Below are 25,000 nucleotides of genomic sequence, written 5' to 3'. Positions count from 1 at the left end.
TTTGACTTGGTGTGACAACTACAGCAGACTCTTGTTGACAGGTGCAGGATTAAGTGATGGGTTGAGTGTTTCCACAGCATTTCACTGAACAGCAGCTTAAATTAAAATCATAGTGGTAGCACTGAAGTTGAAAGACTATTTAAGATTACAAAAACAGAACTCTGAAACTTTATGTACTTTTCAGAGAAGCTGTCTTAGAAGCACTGAATGAAACACAAAAGCATGGTTTACGAAAAATTAATTAAGTGGAATGTGACAATATAAAAGAAAAAAAAATCTAGAAAATTGCATCATGTGCTTTCCTTTCCATTTTTCAAAATGTCAAAAGGCTTAAGTTTGTGTTCTCATTTACACTAAGTTTACTGATTAAATTACTAGGTAATTTAGTTATTTTGGATTGAGCAACTCAAGATTTAAAGCAGCAAAATGGAGACGTGAAGGAGACAGAACTTTCAGTGTCCTGAGTACTGCTTGTGAAGTCAAGCCATAGGGACTGTTTTTCCAAGATGATGCTTTGCAAGTGCAGTTAGAATAAAAATGAAGATACCAGATTCTGTGAATCTGCAAAAGCATTCTTTTACTCCTGACCCACTGTGTAATAATTTCCATGGCAAGTGCATCTGATAAGGAGATTCTTCTGGAACTGGATTCAATTCCAGTCTGGCCAGAGATGAGTGGAAAGGCCAGTTGTGCATCACACAACCAGCTGTGTATCCTCTAGACCAGTGCTAGGTTGACTACTCTTGCACTTAGGTAGAAAAATTGTAAAAGAAAGGTCTCCTAAAATCAGGCCTGCTCTGTTGATCAGTGGTTGGCCTGTGATTTCTTCCAAGTGCAGCTAGTACTTTGCAAGTTCCCATGTGAAAACACTCCTGGTATGAATAGTCCGTTAACATAACAATTTATTCCTGGGTGAAAAACAACTAGTATGCGCATAAACATTAAATCTATTCCATGAGAATCAGTGAAGAAAATACATAAACAATTTAAGAACAGAGAGATTTGATGGACAAGTAAAATACCTTTTACTAACCAATAGAGTAATTGGCAAGAAAGCTATTAACCAATTAAAGTTGCACACAAGGTCTGTAAAAACAGTATAAAATGAGTTTTGTAAATAAAGAATTGGCTTTTCCTGCATGAAGAAATTGGAGTCTCGCTTGATTTATTCCGATAGACTACACTTTCCTTGATTTCTGGCAAATATTCCTAATACTTCAGTGCTTTGGAAGACCTTGTGTTCATTCACTTTCTGTATACACTGTGAAGAAAACAAAATTTATTTTGTGTAAGGGAAGAAAAAGTCACAAACCAAAGGAATTCCTAGAATATTGGTTGAAAGACCTTTTGGTTTACAGAAGGATATTCAAGTGTCACCACTCCAAATTACCTCAATGGAAATCTAGAATAAAGCTGTTGAATCAAGGGATCATTTTTTTTTGTTTTAAACATGTCTGGATTTTTTCATTACTTCACTTATTATATTATTATATATTATATATATTATTTTATTACTTCACTACTTCACTTATTCTCATAAGTGAATTTGTCACAGATGACTCACCTGAGTGTAGTACGTGGCAAAAGGGTCTGGTGGCTTGTCATGACAGTGGTATTGAAGTTTCCCTATACAGTGCTGGACATATGGAACAGCTGCTGATTTCTTGAAGAGCTGCTGATTTCTTGTCATGCAAGTATGAGGCAAGTATGAATCATCTAGCTGAAAATTTTCTATACATCTTTTCTAATTTACAAGAAGCAGTGTTTGACACTAAGAGACCTTTTTCCCCTTAGGGAACCCTCATACTGTTTCTTTTTAACCTACTTTTCTAATGTGTCATGCAATTCAAGAACTGACGTTCTGTGCCTGTCTAGTTTGGGTAATGTTTTTTTTTATTAGAATGAGATCTTTTGTAGGTTTCCTCATTCACTTGTGCTCCTACCTTCCATAGCATGGAAGACTGCAGTCTGGATACTCCTGCTTTATTCGGCCTGGCATATTTTTTATGGTTACGTCCAAATTCTAATGGCATCTAACAATATGGGGTATTAATAATTTTCTCTCTCCCTCATTGATGATTTTTTAGGACCATATTCAATATAGAGTTTAATCTGGTTACATTTTTGGCTTCAAGTTTTACCTGATTTTCCCATGTCTAAGCTCTTTTAAAATACAAAAGTCACATTTTTAAAATCACACATTGTATACTCTGTCAAATATTTTGGTTGCACAATTGATTGTAAACTGATGCTCCACTCTGGCTACTATATCTTAAGAAAAAAAGAAAGAAAAGGGCCAACTCACAGTAAATTTGGGAAATTCAGTATTTATTTTATGTGATTTTCCTTCATCTTCTCCCTTGCACTTGCTGAATGCTACAGTACTTCTCCTGGAGACTCCTTCATATTGCTGTTTCAAGCTACCAGGAAATTTGAAATTTTGACAACTTGCTTGCACCAGATGAGTAAATTTCATTGGCTGATTGTTATTGTCATTAAGAACATAATACTAATACCTGAGCAACCTGGTCTACTTGAAGTTGCCCCTGTCTGTGGCAGGGGAGATTGGAACTACATGATCTTTAAGGTCCCTACCAAGACAAACCATTCTGTGATTCTATGATTTCCACAAAACAGGGCTTGTGAAACTTTATGCTTCCATTATTGCCATTTTCTGTAATATTCTTCCCTGGATTATGTGATCACAGTCCCTGACAGATGAGGGCTCTGCTTGCACTTTTATGCATCATGTCTAGTAAACATTTAAAGAAGGTTTCTTTTCAAGTGGTTTACTACTGTGGGAAATGTATATTATAATTTAACAATACAAGTACACCTGTGGCTTTTCTCTCTCTGACTTCCTTGTTTTTGCCCGGCTCCTCTTTCCCGGGGCACTGGCCAGGTGCTTCCGGGAGCAGCGGAGAGAAGCAACAAACACCTTTGTGGGTTCGTTTGATACGGACAGAGCTGTTTAGAGAGCGCAATCAAGACCGGGATAAAGAGACTCAAGAGATTGGACACTTGGTGTGCAGTCCAAAGTAGGTTGTATTTGCTCGAACGCCGCACGTACAAGTGACAATGGTCTGGGGTTGAGTTACAGGTTTTATAGGGGAAAATAAGAGATAAGGTGAAACCAATAGAACAATGCTCAGTATGAATACATTATAGGTAAAATCCAATGGGAATAGCTTCAGGGGGAAGGTTAAATACACGTAAAAATACGGAATAGAAACTCCAGCTTTAGGTTTAGGAAACAGAAACTCCCATTTCAAATTCACAAAGCTTTTTGCTCCATTTGCGTAGCTGTACACTACAACATACACCTTAGACTAAATTTCATTTTATATAGTCTATTGACTTAAGCTACCAAAACAATTTAGTTCTGAGAATTGCTTTCAGCATCTCTTCCCAAACCGCAAGACTCTGTGAAGGAGTGAGGACTGTTAAGGTCTGTGTCTCTGACTCCTCCTTCCCACTCTCTTACCTTCTTGCTGAACTCCCCTTGTATGATTTTTGCCGTGTCCCATCAAAAGCATGTTACCATTACTCATCCTTATACAATTACATGGCTGGAATTCTACTTTTCTGTGAATGCTCTACCCAGTAAGTCAGTTTTAGTTTTATAGCCTATAAAGAGTCATCCAGAACACGAAATACCCCTAACTACTGACACCTAGACAAGGTCGGCTTGAAACCAAATCATACTTGATTCCAGATTTAAAGTATAACCATGATTAAATTGTATATGTGTATACAAATGAAAAAAAAATCATTTTGCAAGGAGACAAACCCTTATTCAATAACTCTCAGGGTACTCCATCTCTGCTAAAGGAATGGCAACACTTTGGCACAATACTGCTATAGAAGCCACAATAACGAGTTCCAGTTTTGTTTCAATATCTTCACTGTCTCAGAAGATGTAGCTTCCATTTCCATCCCATATCCATTTGGACACCAAGAAAGGATAGATCTGCAGTATGAATTAGACTATTTGAAAAATGCTTCAGTTTTCCTCCTTTGTATATTGATCTTGATTTCTGTGAAGGAGTTAGCTACTTTCAAATAGTTCAGAACAAACAGTTCATGTGAAAAATGTAGTCCGAAAGTTGGTAATTTTTCATTTTCACTATTTGTTGTTCATAGTTTGCGTGGAAAAATCTCTTTACTTTGTGTCCCTTGATTTAGATGGCAAGAAAGAAAGGCTGTTTCCAGTAGGTACTTTCAGCAAATAACTGTTTCTGGCAAAAGACGTCTAGAGTGTTGGTTGAAATGAAAATATATGAGTCAGCAGTGTGTACTCAGAGCCCACAGAGCCAATTGTATTCTCGGCTTCATCACAAGGAACACAACCATCAGGTGAGGGAGGTGATTCTCCCCTCTATTCTGCTCTCATGAGACTCCATGTGGAGCACTGCATCCAGTTCTGGTGTTCCCAACACAAGAAGGATGTGACCTGTTGGAGCAAGTCCAGAGGAGAGCCATGAAGATGATCACAGGGCTGGAACATCTTTCTCATGAAGACAGGATGAGAGTTGGGAGCTGCTGCACTGGAGAAGAAAAGACTGGGGAAATCTTTTAGCAGCCTTCCAGTACCAAAAGGTGCCTACAAGAAAGATAGGAGAGGGACTTTTGACAAAGGCGTGTCACTACATGATAGGACAAGAGGGAATGGCTTTAAACTGAAAGAGGGCAGATTCAAATTAGATATTAGGAAGAAATTTGCAGTGAGGATGGTGAGACACTGGAATGGGTTGCCCAGAGAAGTTGTGGATGCTTCATCTCTGCAAGTGTTCAAGGCTGGATTGGATTGGGCTTTGAGCAGCCTGGTCTAGTGGGTGACACTAGTTGTAAACAGATGATATTTAAGGTCCCTTCTAAGCCACACCTTTCTATCATCCTACAAAAGTTATAACTGTGGGGATTTACAACTACTTTCTAGTATCTATCTGTGTGGTTATCAAAATCTGTGATAAAAGTAGCTGGTTACAGGATGGCAGCTGATTCAACTGTCCATCCTTCTTTAGAATAAAGGCTACAGAATTCAAGTATGGAGAGCTCAGAATGTCCGTTTCTTTTTGGATTTTTTTTTAATACAGGATTAGAGGCAACTGAAAAGAAAAAATAATCCTCTATATTTGCTGAAAATCAGTTTCTACCTTTCAAATTAAACTAATGCTTTGGCATTAGCAACAGTAACTACCATAACAATGTCAACTGTCAACTGTGGCTGGTCATGCGTGACAGATTCCCTCTGTTATTTCTAATTCACAGTTAAGGCTTATTCTCCAACTTCTAATTATGTTCTAATATGTTGTGAAAGATTTAATTTTATTGAGTAAAACTGGTCCTTAAATGATTTGAGAACCAAAGCTGAAGACTTCAGAAATCAAAGAATTTGAAGGACAGTAATTAAAGTCTTAGCAATAAAGCTCTTATCCTACTATTGATAAGGCAGGGTATGACCTAATTCCCATTTTTTTAAGCTACATCAGCACTGAAGTTGTTATAACCTGTTAAACTTGTGCATACACCTAGAATGTGTATGGTTGATGTAGAAGAAATTGAACTTTGGCTTGAGGAATGGTGAGAATTATAAGAATCTGGCCTGAACTTGAGATAAAATAAAATCCCTGAGCTCATTGGATATCTACATAGTGCTTTTGAACTGCAGTTCATAATTGAAAATAAGCAAAAACTTCCCCCAAAGAGATTGAAACCAAAACAGCCAAAATCAAGACCTTTGAAATCAACACCAGTTTGGGTCAAACAGAGACTATTGAATACGATCATAAATATTCCTGACACAGTTGTGCTTTTTTCAAATTATGGTGCGTAAATCATTATTCCAAGGTAGTCAGAAAGTGGTTTGTAAATAAGGTCAAGTCTCAGACCAAGATAAATTTATAGAAAACAATCTACGGTCCAATTCATTTTACTAGTTGAAAGCTTGCCTAATATCAGGACATATTGTGATTTTATTTCAATTATGTTTATACCACAGTATGTGAATACACAGCTCAATAACCCAGTAAAGCAAGATGTGAGTAGTTGTTCCTTGGTATTGCACAAAAAGCTATTAACAGAGCAACACTAATGACAATAAATCCTAGCCTGAAGCTCTTTATCTTTTTAAAAATCTTTAACAAACATGAGAGAGACATTGGAAAGTTCCAATTTGCTGTGCAGAAGCAATGTTTTTCTCTGCTATGCCTCTTTCTGCACTGCCTCCTCTCTTTCTCCTGACTTTACTGTTTAGAAAGCCAGTGAACACACAGACTGGTGTGGAGAAATAACTTCTGAAGCAAGTTCACAGACTGATTGCTTTTATCACAGTTGGTTGAACTCCAAAGAAATATCTTAATTAAGAAGCTGCCAGTTATATTACAATAGAAGGGTGGGAAGCAGACTGTCAAGTAAAAGTTCACAGAGCAGCTCTGGCTGTCTTTCTGGCATTTACTCTTTTAAGGAAAACTTTCTTTCGTAGTTCAAGTGCAAGTAAGATGTTATGTTAGGTGAATCAAATTTCAGTTTCTGGTGAAAAAGATCAAACTGATTTCAAGCACGGAATCAGAGGGATCAGCCATCAGATCCCCTTCAAATATTTGTTTAAGGCCAAGCATGCTAAGAACTTAATATTAAGAAGAGTTTCAATTGTTATAATTGTACAAAAGTAGAGAAACACAGGCAGAAGAGCAAGGCTGACTGATTTGTACAGCATTATAGGGAATTTGAAACTCAAAATATAAAATTTCAGAATTACATCTTTCAATATATCTTTCAATATCTACCAAGAGGAAGAAATTTAGATAAAACTTCTTTTTAAGGATCTGGAAATTTGTAAGAATAAATAAAGTGTTTCATGCAACAGCCATAAGAAGGATGAAAAACTGTCTCAATTTTCGGGTGTGTTTTGAGTGGTGAGCTATGTCTCATGATATTTCTGCACGTGACTGCCTCAGTAAGCTTATTCATACTGAATACTCACAGAAGCCCATATAGAGGGTGGTGGCAAGATGCTATGTTAATATCTCAGAAACAGGAAATAGGAATACTGCTAGCATAGACCTTTTCAAATACTATTTTCTATAAGCTGTAGGTTAGTCATTGCTGTTTGGCAAAAAAAACCCAAAACAAATTAGACATAAATTGTCTTGTTCCACAGTGAGAGTACATGCCCAGCAAATATTGTTCTTCCTCCTCCCTCCATCCTCTATTGTAAAACATTATCTCCCTTTTTTTCCCCTTTGAGTTGTCCTTTTCCCTTGACTTTCCTATTTTGTTCCCAGATTTCAGTCCTACACTCCCTGAATATTTCAGCCTCCTGAACTTCCTTCAGAAACATTCTCTTGTGAATAATTTTCCCTCCTCTAGAAAACCTCCTGGGTATCTGGTACATAGGTGAGAGTACAAATATTCAGTATTGTTCATCATTAAACCAACACATAAATTATATGGAAATGTATTGTGTTTCTAGAATTGCTAGGGAAAGGGAAGTCTTGGAAGACAGAAATAGTAGACAGGAAAAAAAAAAAAAAAACAAGAGAAAGGGAAATAAAATAACCAGAAGAGGAAAAGAGTAGTCTCATGGTCTTGCCTTTCCCAATTATGAAGAACATTGCTACTGATATTATTAAGGTCAGAGAGGGGAAAAATAATTTATTAAGATGAGTTTCTCTTGAATTTGTTGCAAATGAAAGTTAATTTAGGAATTACAAATTAGGATAATAACATTTTTTTGCTAAATTCATTAGTCTTTTTTAATGTAATATATATTGCTCTGTGTGTGAAAGTGGAAGTGATGTAGAATGACAAAATCAGGCAAATAGGGAAACCATAAAATAATTAAATTTAGATTGCAGACCAGTAGGAAAAGTACATAATCTAGGATCTTTAAATATTGAGTAATATCACAAAACCATTGAAAAATTCAGTCAAAGGAATGAACCAACATTATTATTGCTGTAGCCTTATTATTGCTGTAGCTTTGTAACCACTTCTTGTGAGAGAGCTTCAACCAAAAAACAAAATTATGAATTGATAAAACAACTGTTTCAGAGTCTTAAAATAATAGTAAGTAGGCAGTTATAGGAAAGCTTAAGCCTTGTGGGATTTGGAATATTGGAAGAGAAGGATGTCAGTATTACTACCTGAAATTAAATGGTATAGATTGATTCTCAGTCTCTTCCACAGGTATCCATATGTGCTGTCAAATCCCAAATCCCTCCTGTCTGTGACTATCCTGAAAGTCTCATCCACTAAAGAGCCTTTGCAGAACCCTGACATGTAACTCTTGCCTCCAGGGTAAACCTCACACATAATCAAAGAGTTGGTTGTTTCAAAGGGTATTCTCTGTAAAAGCAGATGATCAGCTACTACCTGCCTAAATCAGAAAGCCCAAGTAGTTTTAAGCATGAGAAATTACTGCCTGGCTCTAAACAATGAGTTTAAATAATTGTAAGGTGTGTTCACGCTTCCTGTGATTTTCATGAAAACAGCTCCTGAATACCTGGCCTGAATATGAATGAGAGTTGCAACGTTATGTTCTGGTTGGTAATTTATTAGGGTCATAACAACAGAGCAAAATGAGTCTGGTGTCTCCTCTTTTTGTATTTTTCCTCTGCTGAAGAAAAATAATTTTCTTAGCTCTCACTCTTCAGAAGTTGGGAAGGAACAGTAGGAATAGTGTTTGCTCCTTCCACTGGTGCTGACAACCAGGATGAGGAACAAATGTGGTGGAATTTGTTATAGATGATGCTCCTTGGCTACGTTCTATTTTGTGCCTTAGAAACTCTTGGCCATTGAAAAATCAACAACAAACCAAACCCCCACAAAAACTGTGAATTGAAAAACTTGCATATTTTGGAAGTGGACTGAGTATTATCATTACAGACCCTGAAAGGACTAGGCTTTTATTTAATCTCACTTCTGTGGAATGGGATCCCTTAAACCAATGTATAAGAGCAGAATTTCCTATAGATCTGCAAAATGGTCTTGCAGGAAAGAAAATACTACTAAGCAAAAGGAAGAAATGTGAGTGACAAATTTGAGCTATTTGATGTCTCTTAGAACTATTCTTCTGGAAGAAAATTAATGAAATTTACTTTTTGTATTTTAGAAGCATTTCCAAGTTCTTCCAAGAATCTGAGCCCACCAAAATTACTCTGTCTCTTGCAGAAGTAAGTGCCTATGTTTGAAAGTTACTGTGGTTAAGGTATTATTTGGAAAAAGCATGGATTTTCAGTATTTTCTACTGTCATATACTTTCTAGAAAGAGGACCTTGGAGACCAAAGTAGTAGTTTATACTACTACTCTAGTAATAGAGTAGACGTCTAGTGTTTTCACTAAGAATGTAAAATATGCATTAACTGGTGCTAATTTTACTTGTATCTCTCTTCTGTCTTCCGTGGCAGACAACTATTCATCATTCAATAAATATATACAATGCATTAATTTTCACTTGTGTTTCCTTCTGGGCTTTCCACCTAAAATTATACTGCTTATAGGAAACAATTAATTAAAAAAAATTGAAAAAATCAGAGAATAGATTGAATCTCAGCTGATAACCAGATGTATATAACACATACATTTTCAAAGACCATTTCAGTGAAGCACTATTGCCTGCTTATCCAGAAATAAGCCCATTCTCTGCAGCTGGCAGTAAATGATTCTGTTTTCAGGAGACTCTAAAAAAATCAGTTGTTTCTGTCTCTCTTCCTGTCTCTTCTGAATTCAGCAATTTGGGACATATTAAATGACGTCTGACAGAGAAGAGAAATATTTTTACATGTTTGACAAAATTATTACTTGCTATGATGGACTTTTCTGCCTCTGCATGTATTGAAGTTATATTGATTGTGCGTTATCATGGAAGTTACATACAATTATAGTAAGAACCCAAAAATAATTAATTAAAAGAATTTGTTGTGCAACACAGTTACAAAATAATTATGGTCTCTATTCACCATATAATACTATTACAGGCCTTAAAAGATCCTGCATTGGCTGTGTCTTACAAAATGAGATTTTAATTTTAAGGCTCAGACCAATGACCAATTACAATTCTGCATGCAGTATTAGCTGAAATTTATCAGGTGCTAAACTCTTAAATGCAGATAGCTATGATAAATCAGCTGCCAAGTAATATCTGGTAGTTAACAATTGGATAACTAATCTAATTATCTAGAGAGAATGGTGACTGTTTTGTTGAGGTGATAATTATGCATCTTTACTATTAGGAAATTTCCAACTGTGGAGAGCTGATGTGGATAATTTAAAAGATGTTGGTATTTTAAATATATATTGCTTTTAAAATATAATACATCCTTTGCACAAAGCAGGATGAACTTAATATGAGATGGCACTCAGTTGTTTTTGCAGTATCCATTTTGCAGTATCCATATATTTTTTTAATCAAGATTCTTGATTTGCCTTGTTTTTTTAAGTCTGAAACTTTCAAACTTTTCTGCATGAAGTTAATTTGATGCATTTTCAGTGGTGGATATTTACAAAAACTCTTGCCTCTGATATTAAAGTCTTCCAGGCACTTTGAGCATTTGCACGACTTCTTTTTTGTACTAAACCTACATGAACATGAATGCTATATAACATGAAAAGGAAAGAAAGTCCAGACACCTCTTGGTCTTGATTATGCTGAATATGAACACAAACCCCAAAAAGAGTGGAAACAACATTTCTGGAGAGGAGTATCCTGTGCCCTTACAGGCTGTCACTCAGCATTCTACAGTAACAAATATCTCAGCCTTTGCTAAGGATTTTATCTTCATCACTAAGAGGCAAAGAAATACAACACAAATATAAAATTCAATTTTGTATTTTAGTCCAAAATCACAATATTGCATTCAGTCACTCTTATCTGAATAGACTGTATTCTTGATGGATTTTTACATTAGAGATGGTAGCATTTCATTAAAGATGTTACTATGGCTTCAGTGCCAAATTATGCCCCTGCCTTGCACATGGAGTAAAGGAGAGTGGGTATTTCTTCTTTGCTATGCACTTTGCATAGAAAGAATGCTACATGATACATGGAATTCTCTTTACCAAGGGAGTACAGGAGGTGTTCTCTTCCTGCATTTGGGACATGAAGGACAACAGCAAGAGCTGGGGTCTGCTTCTCTCTGGCTGCTTTCTGAGGGTGAGGAAAAAAATGCAACATTTTATCCACCACTTTTCTTTTGTGGGATCTCTTATGGGACGATTGCAGCCCTGCACATACACACAGAGCTCAAAAACCTGTGGCAGTCTTGACGTCTTAGGTTGCCACACTTCGTGTTCCCTTCCCCTGCCAAAACAATTAGCAATGGAAAAGCACCAAGAAGTCATATGCTTAGGCACAGCAAAATGAAAAAGCTTAATTAGGTCCTGCAGGCAGCATAATGAGAATGTGGAAACAAATCTCTGTTACAGAAGATAGATGAATGGAAGGCTGGTGTGCAGGATCAAGCCATCTGGAGACAGCCAAAAGTAATTTAGATTGGTGTTTTGACAAACTCTGGCAGCAAGAGCTATTAAGGGCACCCATGTGTTTGTTTAATAGTGGTTGTCAGCATTTCTTCTGCAAACATTACTGTATTTTAAAAGCCTGGTGGTTGCAGCTGTCTGAGCTAAAACATCAGATACAGATCCTGGCACAAGAACTCATTCTCTGTAAAAAAGAACTCCCCAGTTTTTGTGGGACTAGGAGGAACATCTCTTTTATGTGGTACTAAGGAGGTGGATGTTGACTTGGGCTCCTCCTCAGAACACAGTGGTCTAACCCTCTCATGACCTCCTTGGGGTGGAAGAAATACAGAAGTAAAAGGCAAAAGTAGCACACAGGGAATAATTTTGGGAGGTTTTATCTATTTTCCTTATTATGAACTTGCATAAAAGAATTTGAGTACATTACAGAGAATCTTGTTGATATTTTCAAATAATCACTTCATTATGAGAGTGGAGGCCCCAAAAAGCCAACTTAATAGGATAAGTTACAAATTGGAGTAATGAAAGCTATTAATAGAAGGGACTGAATTTGATAACAGATTTGGACATTTCAAAGCATGCAAAACAATAGCAATGTACCCTCCACACCCTCTCTAAATATTTTCCAATAATTTTGATTTGGTAGAAAGTAGAAACAGCAAGCAATTAATCCAAAATATACTCAAACAAACCAGAGTTATTTTATGCTACAGAAACCAAGACATATCTCAGTCCTGATTAAGCTAATTTGTTGAGTTCTTTTGATCATAAATTACATGCTTCACTTCACACTTAAGAGTTTGAAGTTGACTTCTAGTTCTGCAGTTAGTACAACAGTTTGGAAGTTACTGATAATTGCATGGTAGAGCTAACCCTTAAACAGATATTTTGTATAGGAGCATTTGTCTTCAGTTTATATTCTTGATAACACAAAGTAGGGTGTGAACAAAGGAAGTTGAGAGTAAAGACACATAAAAAGACAGTTCTGAAGGAAAACAGGGAGGGAGAATGTTAGGACACTTTGGAAAGTTTTAAAGAAAGAAGCTGAAAGGAAAACTGTGCATGAAAAGTGAAATACGGACTCAGAAATAAAATACAGATAATTACCAGTAATACATATATTAGTCTGTATTTTATATAAGAATGGTATTTTTTTAGAATATGATACATTTAAAATAAATTTTTAAGTATGATGAGTTATCATTTTAATATATAGAACATATAACTGTTTAAGTGACTGTGACACTATGAAGGCTATGGCTGAAATATGCAAATCAGTGCAGTGATTTATAATCAAATTGATTATAATTTATATTCAAATTGATTAAAAATGTGATTTTTGTTCTATTTCATAAATTTGACTTTATTCCTGTTATTGAAGTATTATATTTTTTAGAGGGCATTATCAATTACTTTTTTGTGGTTTAGACAAGTGGTATAGATGATATTTAGAATGGTTTCTGAATAAAGTCAGTGAAAATAAATTAATAAACCAGCTACCTTGTAATGCAACATTTAACTCCTATATGTAGTTTAGTGTCAGTTTTGTTTAGTCAATAAAGGCAAAACATACTTAGTTTCTTTATGAGAAGGAAAACATAATCTCATAAATTATATTGTATGGTTGTTAAATATATAAATATCCATGAAAATATACATATTCTTACTTACCCAACAGACAGGAAAGGCTCCTTTGATTCAAGTCTGCCAAGTAAATAAAAAAGTTTTAAATATAGGTATTTATTGTGTTTAAAAACAATTGTGCAATGAATTTAAAACAGCCATTCTCAGTGTCAAGTTTATTTAATGATGCAATTTAGCATGAATAGAAGGGCCTGATTCATTTTAGTAGGCACCTTTAATATGCCGCTTTAGTTTCTGCTTAACTTGGAAAAAATCCCATTTTCCCAGTGGAACTTTGATCTAGAGATCAAATATTTACAAAGAAGCACATCTAGGCCCTTTGAGTTTCACAGATTCAGATGACTTGTGTAGAAATTTGAATGGAATGTCTAGACTGAACAAGAAATACTTTGTTCTTTTTGTTACTTTTTTTTTTTTTTTTTTTTTTTTGGTTGGTTTCCAGCATCCTATGCTCATATGACATGATCACTTCATCATTATGAGAACTTCTGTCCCATTTGCCAGAATTGGCCTTGTGTAGATCTGGGTGTCACTGTTTTGGTAGATCCAGAATCATGCTCAGTTATAAGCCCAGTGGTTCAAAGTGCTCTCCCACTCCCTGCTGCAGGTGCTGTGGCTGTGAGGAGATGCAGCACCTGCACACTGGCAGGAGCCTCTTCTAGTGGGACTTTCCATCCAACCAGGACAGATACAAGAGTCCTCATCTGTGCTATCAGGTAGTGTTCCTGCTCTGGTATCTGCAACTGGCTGCCCTTATTTTTTTAGTGTGTTGTGACTTCAGTGAGTTTACTCATATCAGCTGCTTGATAGTACCATTAGTATGTGATTTTAAGATCCTTTAGAAACATGTTTAAAGCATATTTGCAGCTGACTAATTTTGAGTGGTTACGTGATGTACAAAAATGTTCTGTTGTGATGATTCCCACGGAGTGTAGTGTGTTAGGAAGAGCAGAAAATAAACACCCAGGTCATTAATATCTCTTTGTAGCCTTTAATTAATATCTTTTGTAGCCTCTTTGTACTTTCTAATGCAGCAAAACATATCATATGTGGAAATGAACATTTAATTTATGAATCTGAAGCCAATTTAGGCCCACAATAAAATATTTGAAATATAATTAACTTTAAACAATTACCATTAGTTGTAAACAAAAGTACTTTAAATAATAAATATTTTAGGGAAGAAGTTTCATGAAAGTCCTCTTTGTAAAATATCTGAGTACTGTTGCAGTTATTTTTTATTCAGCAAAGGTTTTGTGCAAAAACTCACAAGCCAATAGACCAGTTTAATTATTACCATCATCTAAAATCCAAAACATTGAAAACGCAGTCCCTTTTCTGTTGTCTTAATGACTATAGCTCACCATTCCATTTCTTTCTGGGGTTGAAACCCATGTGGAACTAGAAGAATAGAAGAGGAAGCACTGATGGCTTTGCATATACCTGGAAGCACAGTAGAAGCCCAAAGCTGCATGTCCTTGTGATCGGGGCAGTCCCAAGAAAATCTGAACTTGGCATTCTCTGTGCTCAGGCAGTGCTGCCAGAGAGCAATAAAGTGACAGGGCCCTTCATGGGGGGTTTCACCCTTCTCCTGCAGGTTCTTTGCACTAGTGTCACATTTTGGTTTCCTCTTTTTCTGTTTAGTGAAATGAATCAGCACTCAGTGTCTGGCTGGAGAGATTAACTATAAGCAAGTTGACCAAACAATGAAAGCCCTAGAACATAAATACTTAATAATACAGAAATTTTGTAATCAAGAGAAACCTAGCACTACCCTTATAGAGGAAATTCTGGTGGATTTTATTTGAAGACAGAGTGTATGATAGAATGCCCTGCAGACAAAATACTGCATTTAAAAATCTATTTGAAGTCAGTTCTCAAGCTGGAATTCAATTATATTTAAATACTGCTGCCCCAGGTTTGACCTCTCTCTATATTTGACTAAATGTTTTTAGATAATTTGCTGAATTACTTTTAATTAGTTCAAGTGTTCCTCATAGTAAAGGAACACAATTATCTGTTGGCCTTTTATTTGGTAATTCAGTATATGGCAAATTAATATAAAGGTTTAAAACTGCAACACAATATGAAGTAACATTTTATATAATCTTTACTGGTGACAGTTGTCAATAAAAAACACTTCTTACCTTTCTTTTCAACCTAATGTACACTGACTTTTCCAGAGTTTTGAGGAATTCTTGAAAAATTCAATATGATATTGCAAAAAGACTAGTTCTGATAAGTTTTGAGAAGGGCTGTCATACACCTCCAGGAAAAATCTTAAAGCAGATGTCTTCTTTGCAGAAATATATTTTGTGTCCAAGAAATACTAAGCTAGACAGTAAACAAAGGGAATCATGTTTTAATTATGTAGGAGTGGTAGTGAAGCATGACAGACTGAGATTTTTTCTTTCTTTCCTGAAATGGTTTTCCCATCAGAAAAGATCAGTGTGTCAATATGCCAAGGCAATATATCAGTTTGAATGGGAGGGAGGGAGGCTAATCAATAGCAGGACTGGGACATGGCAGACTGAAGTGGTGCTCTGCTTTGATTCTCAGCTAAGGTTTTCTGAGCTAAGATTTTCCTTATCTACATGTGATAGATAAGTTTTGCAGGAGGAAAAAGAATTTTTACACTATGTCAGTTGCTCAATTAAAACCAGTCACTGTAAACTGGTTTCAGTCACTGGTTACAGTTTCAGTCACTGTAAACTGAACAGGCATAGGCAGTTGATTACTAGCCATTGATATGCTACAGTCCTGTTACACTGTGTTTACAATAAATACCCTACAAATTTCCCATTTAGTGTTGCAACCTTGCAACCTGTCTTGGAGAGATACTTTACAAGGTCTGATTAACCCAATTGTGCATTTTATTATTTTCTTTGCTGCTAAACTTTCTTATATAAATGGCAATTATCTAAATTCCATCTTTGACATGGACTGAACATCCAGATGGACAAATTTTCAAGGTTTGCAAACAAACATACAGGGAAATGTGACTAGACTAAGGATGTGTGAATTCCTCTTTGGCTTGTAAACAAATCATGGAATGACATCAAGATCCCAAAGTAAATTCTACTTTCTTGCATAATTGTCCTATCAAGATTACAGGCACGAATTTTTCTGCATTTGAGGCCTGACCCAAGATACATAAATCTATATAATTACTTGTTAAAGAATCTTCTCCTCTTCTTCCCAAAACTGTGTATAGGAAAAAGTGAAAAACATTTCTAAAATATCAATGCAGTACACAAGCAAATGGATTTTAGCCAAGGATTCTCCAAGGTAATTAATTATGAATCAATATATTCTTCCTCTTGCTAATAATATGATTTCATCTTTAAGCACTTAGTAGGAAAAATGCATGGAATTTAATGAATTTGTTGGGATTCTTATTCTGACTTGTTGAAAAAACAAAACCATCTGCCTTGAATCAGAGAAAGGGGTCTGGAACAAATATTTTTTCAGATGAGTCACCATTTTAGGTTACAACCTTCATATCAGAATTCCTGAGGAGGATTAGCTGACTGTGTAGCTGACATCACACATTTTCTGTTTGACTTTAAAATGCATGAATAGTGACTGCAGTTTTCAAGGGGGTTGGGAACATTTATATTCAAGCCAGATAGGAAAGTCAGGACAACTGTAAAGCATTTTGGACTTCAGTATAGTGTTAATGTGTATTTAGACTAACTGATGTGGCTGACTTATTTACCTGTCAAGAATGTCTTTTTTTGCATTGTGCAGCTTTAGGAACCAAAGAATTAGCACCAAAGAATTAGCAGGACCAAAGATTAAGCAGAAATATGTGTAGTGAAAGAATATTCAGATTTATGGTTTACCCTGTTTATCAATGCATTAAATTTTAAAATGACAAGAACAACTCAAGAGACCTTCCAGAAGAAACTTATGTTTCCATTCATAGTAATCAAACATAGATGCATTTTTCTCTGAATGTTGAGTTTGTGGTTTGAAGTGATTAAAAACCGTCTTTCTTCAGAACTTTTTAAGCAGTGTTATATATTGTCATCTAATTACTTTTTAAAGCATTTGCATTGTAAATTTTGCTACCTCCCAATATTTCCATTCAATGCAAGCAAGTCTAATACAAGCATGTCTTAATTTACAGAAGAAATATGATTTCATATAACTTCCGCTATCTATTGAGTCTGAAAGAACAATTGCTGGTGTAAACTAGGTAATCTTTCCTTTCTGCTTTCTGTGACTTAATTTCAATCCAAGATCATTTTCCTGGACATTGTCAGTAACCATTGTCAAATAGAATAAGATAAGAAACTCATTTTGTCTTCTGAAGCTTCCATAAATATCTTTATAAATGTTGACAAGTTTTATCAAGAAACTCTATCATATTCTGGAAGAAATAAATGGTAGAATGACTGTATAGAAGATCTAATCTATCAGAAGTGTTTTAGAAGCAGAGGGAATGGAAGAATAATTTACATGTTTATGTCAATTTTTACAATTGTCCCTAACAACTTTAATAAGTTCTGCTCCCATCTGGTGGTTGACATTGCAATTGATAACTCAGATTAGAAAAACAACAACAACCAACTGTTGTTTTAATGAATCTTGCACAATACTATGTATTAGTTTTTGCAGTACCTCAAGAAGTTGTATTCGACAGACCTAAGTGCTTCTGTTATTTATTGAATTATAAAGATTCTAGCACAAAATAAAGTGCATCACTTAAGCCATGGGTGGAAACTAACATACTGCGAGCTCAAACTCTCATTTCTCAGTGCAAACGTAGTCCTTTGATGTGGTAACTGACTTGGTGGGTAAATGATAAGACAGATAATAGGTAAGACTTACTCTCATTTTTAAAGCTCTTGATATTGCCTGATGTGAGAGTCTCATAATCAAGCTGAGAAAACAAAATCTATCCTGAGGATGACCATGAACAAAGAATTATGCCAATGGGAAAGAGAGCCACATTAAATAATAGGAATACTCAGTGTTATGATTCATTTAACATTGGTGTGCATAAAATATTTTAACAAAAATGTTACTGCATGTAAAATAGGTACCAAAAAGCTGGTTTTTAATCATCCAGTGAAGAGAGTTAAAATATGATTTTTTTTTAATAAATTGAAGAATTAGTATGAATTCAGTGTGATGAAATCTAAAAAAGCAAAGCATAGTGAGAATTTGAGAACAAGAACTATTTTATATGAAATGAAGGACAACTGGCTGGGTATTGCAGAAAAGCTTTTCAAAAGAAGAAGGACTGAGTAACAAGAGACTGCTAGTTATGGGGAAGTATTAAAACATCTTTCCTCAGAGCTGATTGAGAAGTGTCCTTTAATCAGCACATGCTTCCTCTCTTCTAGTCTCAGATTATAGTTAATCAAAGTTTACAACTGAAATATTCAAGTGTGCTAAAACTAAATTTTACTAATTACTGAAGAATTTATTCAATAAGAAAGCTATACTACTAAGCACTCTAGGGATAAACAGATTATCAAACAAGATTATTCCTTTGGCTACCAGCCTCTCTCTGTGCAGATCTATACATAATTCTTAATAGATGTATAATACATATTTAGTCCCTTATGAAAGTATCACAACACATTACACATGCTGACTGATTAAAAAAGATACTTTTTTATAATATTTTGTGACTTTTTTGACTCAGTTAATTAAGATCGAGAATAACTTAGACCACTTCTTGAAGCACCAGCTTTTCTCCAAGTCCATGAGGAAAAAGTTGTACCCAGAAGAAGCTAACTTCCCAAGACATTTGTAGGTGATATGGATCACACAGCTTAATTTTTTGTTATAGAGAAAACTGAAATTATAGTTTGTCCCCATAGGACAGCTTGATTTTCTGTCTAGGAATGCTTCTGCTCACCTTTGGGTTCAGTTTGCATTTATGCACTTTGCATTTAATATGATGCAGGATGGAGATGCCTCTAGTCTTTTCAGTGTTTTGAAGTGAAAGAAATGGAATTTTGGCCCAGTGTATATATATATATATATGTGTTTGACAGTTGAAAAACTGAATAAAAGGATAAAAGGTATCTTAACATACAGGGAGGAAGTGTTTTAGAGAGACTGCCTCTTCTCTGGGCTAACTTTCACAGCAGCAAGAGGTTGGGATGAGACTTAAACCAGCATATGCAAAAGTTAGTTTTGATATATCAGCAGAAATGTACATTGTCATAGTGGATACTGAATGCATTACTGTTACAACATGGGATGGAAGTGTTTTGGGGATGTGGTAGGAAAGGGTGACATGCAGAACTCAGGGGAACTAAAGGAAAAAAGGAAGTAGTTTCCAATAATATTCTTAAATGGGTGGCCTAAATTTTAGGCAGCAAGAAGAGAGGGAAACCTAAAAGCTCTAAGTAATTTAAAAGCTGTATCCTATCTGATTTTACAGGTTAGATCTTGCTGCATCTTTCTTTATGAATCCAAGATTCATAAAGATTACATGAACAGTGGCATGGATTCTCAGAGTTGACTAAATCCTGGTAGCATGTCTGAGGAAAACTAAATTGTAATTTGGAATGAAATTGATTCAGACTCTACATTTGAAAACCTTCTTAGACAATAAGGGATTCCAGTTTCCTCCCATGCCACCCAAGAGAAGTCTTCTGTTGCCAAAGCTAAAGCTAAACTGTGTTTAACCCATACATCACTGAGTGATGTTTCCAGTCATGAAGCAATTCACACTTAAGATTCATAGTGAGATTCTTGCAAGTTTCCAAAACTCAAAACATGCTCAATTTGGTATCTTTGTTAAAGAAAGCAAAGGAAACAAAACCTGAAGAACGAAAATAACTCCATGCTGCTGTCAATTTTTCTTTGCTTTTTCCCATGATTTTTAATAGTTGCTGAATTTTTCAAAAAGCTATGCTCTAAACAAAAGACAGAATTTTGAGAAAAATATAATGTTCTAAGTAGTGTGCCTTAGAGATCTCTTCCTTACAGGTTTAATCATTCTTTACATGAAGTTGATTTCACCTGACCCTCTTCTGCTGTAACGCAGAGTAAGAACAGTCAGGTCAATATGTACTGATCTAAAACCATCTAGACTGGCTTCTTCAGGGTGGGTTGAACAAAACAGTGTTGACTGATCTAATGCACACAATCAATACTACTTTGCTGCATGGCTATTTGCAGTCACAAAGAGATGAAGGTTAATGCAGGCATTGCCTTTGAGGATCCCAAGGGCAGAGGCCTAATATCCTTTTTTCTCAATGACACTCCTAACACTTTAAAGCAGTTACAGGAGTGTCACTTCTCTAGCAATGTAAGATTCATGTTTGTCATGCTGTTTCCTAGAATAATCTCACTCATGCAAAAATGAAAAGTGCAATAGACATTTTTAAGCCAATAGGTATAAGAAAATGTTCAGTTTTTAGGACTCAAATCACATATGATTATGGCATGTAGTACCAAAAGGAATGCAATTTGTAACCTATGCTTTAAAAAATAAAATTACATTTGACATTATGGATCAACAGCACTAAGTATCAGTTCTGGTAGGGTAGATAACATATTTTCAGACTGTATGTTCCAAGACTAGCAGAATTCACCAAGAAATAAAGCTTCATGGAAATTTTATTTTTATAATTCACTGCATAATAATATGTTGCTATTGTCCCTCTGTGTTTCACACAGCCTTCCACGCTATTTGTAATTTTACTTAACAATCCATTTTCTTTCAAATTAAGTATACTTTAAATTTCTTCTTCTAATATAATTCATAAGACTTTAAAATGTGTTAGAGTTTCTTGCTTATCCAAACTTCCTTATTTATTCACAGAGTGCTAAATTTATAACCCAGCATCATATTTCTGTTGTTCTCTGTAAGCCACCTAAATGGTGCCTTTGCACCAGCAGCTCCCAGACCAAATTACAGCCTGCTATATAATTAGAGGTTTTACATTATGTGAGAACCAATGCCTAATTGCATGTCCACTAAGTGGTTCTCTGAAGCACAGCGTTCTGCATCTCTGATTACTGCAGCAATTAAGGGTTTACTAAATTCCTGAAAATGAAGAATTCCTCTGTTCATTTGCAATGCCAAGACAGGTCCTTCTCTATTCTCTGTCATGAACCCGAGACTTAATAGGACAGTTTCTGAACAGCAGTGTCTGTGACTCTTGATACTACTTCCATGATGCCTTCTTCACTAAAACTCAAATGTAGAAAAATACCATGTTGTCAGTTCCTGATTTTTTTAATATGTTGAAGCACTAGTCTTTTTAGCCTAACTGAAATACAGCAGAATACCTACAGAAGACATCACCTTCATGTGGAAAACAACATCGAATCCAAAGTGATTATTTCTTAAATTAAATGCAAGAATCCGTGCAGTAACAAAGGGTAGAAATTTCACATGTAATAAGGGATAGGAATAGGCCTCAGGCTGTCAAGACTGAAAGCAAATGTGTGACTAAAACTACTATTTCTGTTTGCCTGCAGGCAAACCCATCAATACTCTGGATCTTTTAGGAATTTACTTTTTGATTTATAAGCCAAAGTTTTCTCATTTATATTAGCAGCTAAAATTCTCGGATAAGAAAGGAGTTGTAATTATTTCAATTGGATAAGAAAGGAGTCATAATAATTTCAATGTCATCAGAAAATTGTAGATATGTTTTCTGTTCTATTGTGGTATAAACAGTGATTAAAAACCATAAAAAAAACAGAGATAAGTTTACAGTTAGATACTTTATCTATAGTATATTGCTTCATGTTTCGCAGCAGAACGAAAAAAGTAAGAAAGAAAATTAAACACCAGGAAAAAACCCCAACAATAATAAGTGAACAGCCTATTCTCCAAATTTGCTAATCTCTGAGCATGAATGTGATTATGGCATCTGAGCTTTTGTGGAAGAAGACACCATCATTCATGTGATACCACATATCACGTTATGCAAGAGGAAGAGTACGGAGATAGGAAGAGGGATGCAGCTCCTGTGCAGATGTGTATAAGCTGGAGTCACATCCTCTTAACAAAGGAACAAAAACCTGAGGAAATACTGTATAAGTCTAAGGGATAACTTGAGGGAAGATTGTTACAAAGACAAGTGCAAGTTTTTACATAGGACCTACTTCTAAATGGATCTGTGTCAAAGCCATCATCTAAAAATTCATGGTGAATAAAAGCAAACAAACATGAGAAAAATGTAAGATTTATCATAGAGTGATGATCTGAGAGGCAAAACCTGCCCTAGTCCCCTTCTTAAGGGGAGTAAGCAGTATTTTTAAAATAGTGAATAGGAAGATTTATGAAAAAAAGTTTTGTTGCCTTAGTTGTTGTTGGAGTTACCTCACAGGTTAGGAATAATATGACTGAATGAAGAAATCAAGATGCCAGTTGCATTTTATGTCTTTTGGTCTTTTTTTTTAATCTGGGATTTATTTCAAAATAAACAGAAGCAAAAGATTTTCCTGGATGTTGCTAAGGACCTGAGATATCTTTCTCTCCCCCATTTCCTCCCCTCTCTAAAGCTATAAAGTGCTGCACAATCATACTCTGAATCATGTGAAAGGGCAAACTTAAACCATTGTCTGCCTTTCCCAGCCCCTCTGAGCGCTTGTACTGTTTTAAACATCTATGGGATCAAAATGATTGCAATTACAGCACCATAACTTAGAAATGAAGACCTGCATGTACTACCTTCCATCAGCAGATTTAAAAAAAAATATTCCTGTGATATTAGTTATTTGACATGGGAGTCTTTTATTGAAAGAAAACAAACAAACAAAAAAACAAAAGGTTCAAACTGAATCACTGGGTCTGCTGTAGCTTTGTATTTGCACCTTTTAAGATTTTTTATGTAATTGAGAATACTATTTAAATTTTCAACACAAGCAAAATTTGTACTGTTCAAGTAAGAATTTGAAACTCAATTATATTTTTTCTGTACAGTAATTGCTGTTTCAGATGTGACCACTGGCAACATTCTTTGATAAAATGAATGTAAATAATATCCTGCTGGACTTAAAATCTCTCTATTTAAACATATCTAGAAATGTGGGGATTTTCTATGGAAGCTAAGTGTTTTGTCAGGAGAAGAGCTGCAGAACAACATTTATATTAGGCCCATTCCACTGTACTGAAACAGAAAAGCTTTTCTCAAAAAGAAGGATAATCAAAAGCATCAGGAGGATACATTTCTGTAGAAAAAGAATCACTTTGATTAAAGAGAAATATTTCTATAGTCTTAATCTTTCTATATATTTCTATATCTTTCTATAGTTTTAATATGACATAGTCATAGAAAAATTATGTTTCATAGGCTTTTTTTTTTTCATGCAGTGGATGGAATAAAGTAGGAATTTACACAATTTAATGTAAAAGTAAAGAATCAGAAAATACTAGAACAGGTTTATTTTCTGATTTCTGGACTGTGTCTTTAGTCTCTTGTAGGTCAGTAATAATCATGGACACACAAGTCGATTAAGAAAAAAATATAAAGAAAAAGATTGTTGGAAATCCAGGACAGTATTCAATTAAGAAAAATACTTATACCTGCAGTTAGTATCATTATATGACAGGTTTAAAAAGATTGATAATACACGATCAGTGGCACACTATTACAGTAATGATGCAAAATCCTGCAGTATTCTAATGGAATAGTAATACTTGTTTGTCACGGAACTTGTTGAGTTTATGTCAGCGCTTTCGAGTGGGAGGAATGATCTCAAGATTCCTATACTAGAAGACAAAATCAAATTGCTCATCAGTGTCCCTTTCACACTTCTTCCTGAAATGAAGGGTGCTCAGGAGTGCTCAGAAAAGCAATTCAAAATAATGGATGGCTCTGAGGCAAACCAGACCACACCAAACTCTATAAACGATATTTACAATAAATGTAAGAAGCAGAGAGCAAGTAGAGAATGACTGCAAGCAATTCTTGCAGAATTGGCTTACAGAGAATGACTGCAAGCAATAGTTTCTGCTATAAGACTGAAAAACCAAAGGAAATTCAAGATGTGTAATATAATTAAATCAGTTTTGTAACAGAGATTAAAAAAGTAAAATGTACTGAGGAAATTGATAACATTTTTATGTCAAAACCCCCCACACTGGCATAAAAAATAACCATACCATGTAAATAAAAGAATATCCCTTTCCAGCCATACCATGTAAATAAAATATCCCTTTCCAGTATACTAATATTAGACATTTAAATAAAATTAGTTCCAGAGGCCATAGGAGTTATGAAATTGTAAAGTAAAGGCTATTTAATGTGGGCAATTAGTAGCAAGTTAAATCAGGTGTGTTAAATACACATTTCAATTGCATTAAGTGACAAAGTGATTGGTAATGGGAAATCACTGTGCTATCTAATACCACTCAGGGAGGGCTGAACTGTACACCTGAAATTTCAGAGAATAGCTGGGAAAAATTTGTTCTGGAGGGAAGCCTTTGCAGGATCACCATGTGCTACATGAGCAGTGCTGTGGGAACTCAACACCAGTGGCTGGTTCTGGTTACAGCCCAGCTAACACAGTGAGAGACTATTTCACTCAGTCTTTCCTGGCTTTCTTAATCTATTCCCTAAATCAATTCTGTTAATTTTCTCACTCCAGGATGTGCCTCAGCAGGATGGATCTTAGGCTAGCCAGCTTCATTCCCAGACAACAATAGGAATAGTGGAGGACTGGGGATAATAACTCCTTACTGAGTCTTCAAGATGTGATACTGGGGCCAGCCAGTTTTGCTTGTGGCACTCCAAAGAAGCTTGAAGTCTGGTGAGGATGAAAATAATCCATGTAGGGATTATTTTTCTTGGATAAAACAGTCTTGAAAAAGTTTATATGTCAACTATAACGTTAAATTGTGTAGAGCAAAGAGATTGACTAGATACCCTGGCAGTGCCCAGTAAC

The 25,000-nt window shown here is 35.4% G+C and overlaps 1 protein-coding gene across 6 annotated transcripts in view; it reads right to left on the bottom strand.

Annotated features, from left to right (window-relative positions):
* RALYL (RALY RNA binding protein like) overlaps positions 1-25,000 on the bottom strand; it is a 377,933-nt gene that overhangs the window by 43,463 nt on the left and 309,470 nt on the right. For all 6 annotated transcript variants that reach the window (XM_053955902.1, XM_053955909.1, XM_053955880.1 and 3 more), the window contains one exon: positions 13,154-13,186. In XM_053955902.1, the coding sequence (XP_053811877.1) occupies positions 13,154-13,186 (33 nt within the window). The remainder of the gene's footprint in view (positions 1-13,153; positions 13,187-25,000) is intronic.

Source organism: Vidua chalybeata, chromosome 1 (assembly GCF_026979565.1).
Source record: "Vidua chalybeata isolate OUT-0048 chromosome 1, bVidCha1 merged haplotype, whole genome shotgun sequence".
Taxonomy (NCBI): Eukaryota; Metazoa; Chordata; class Aves; order Passeriformes; family Viduidae; genus Vidua; species Vidua chalybeata.
The sequence above is the reverse complement of the archived record's forward strand: the minus strand, read 5'-3'. Positions and strand labels throughout refer to the sequence as shown.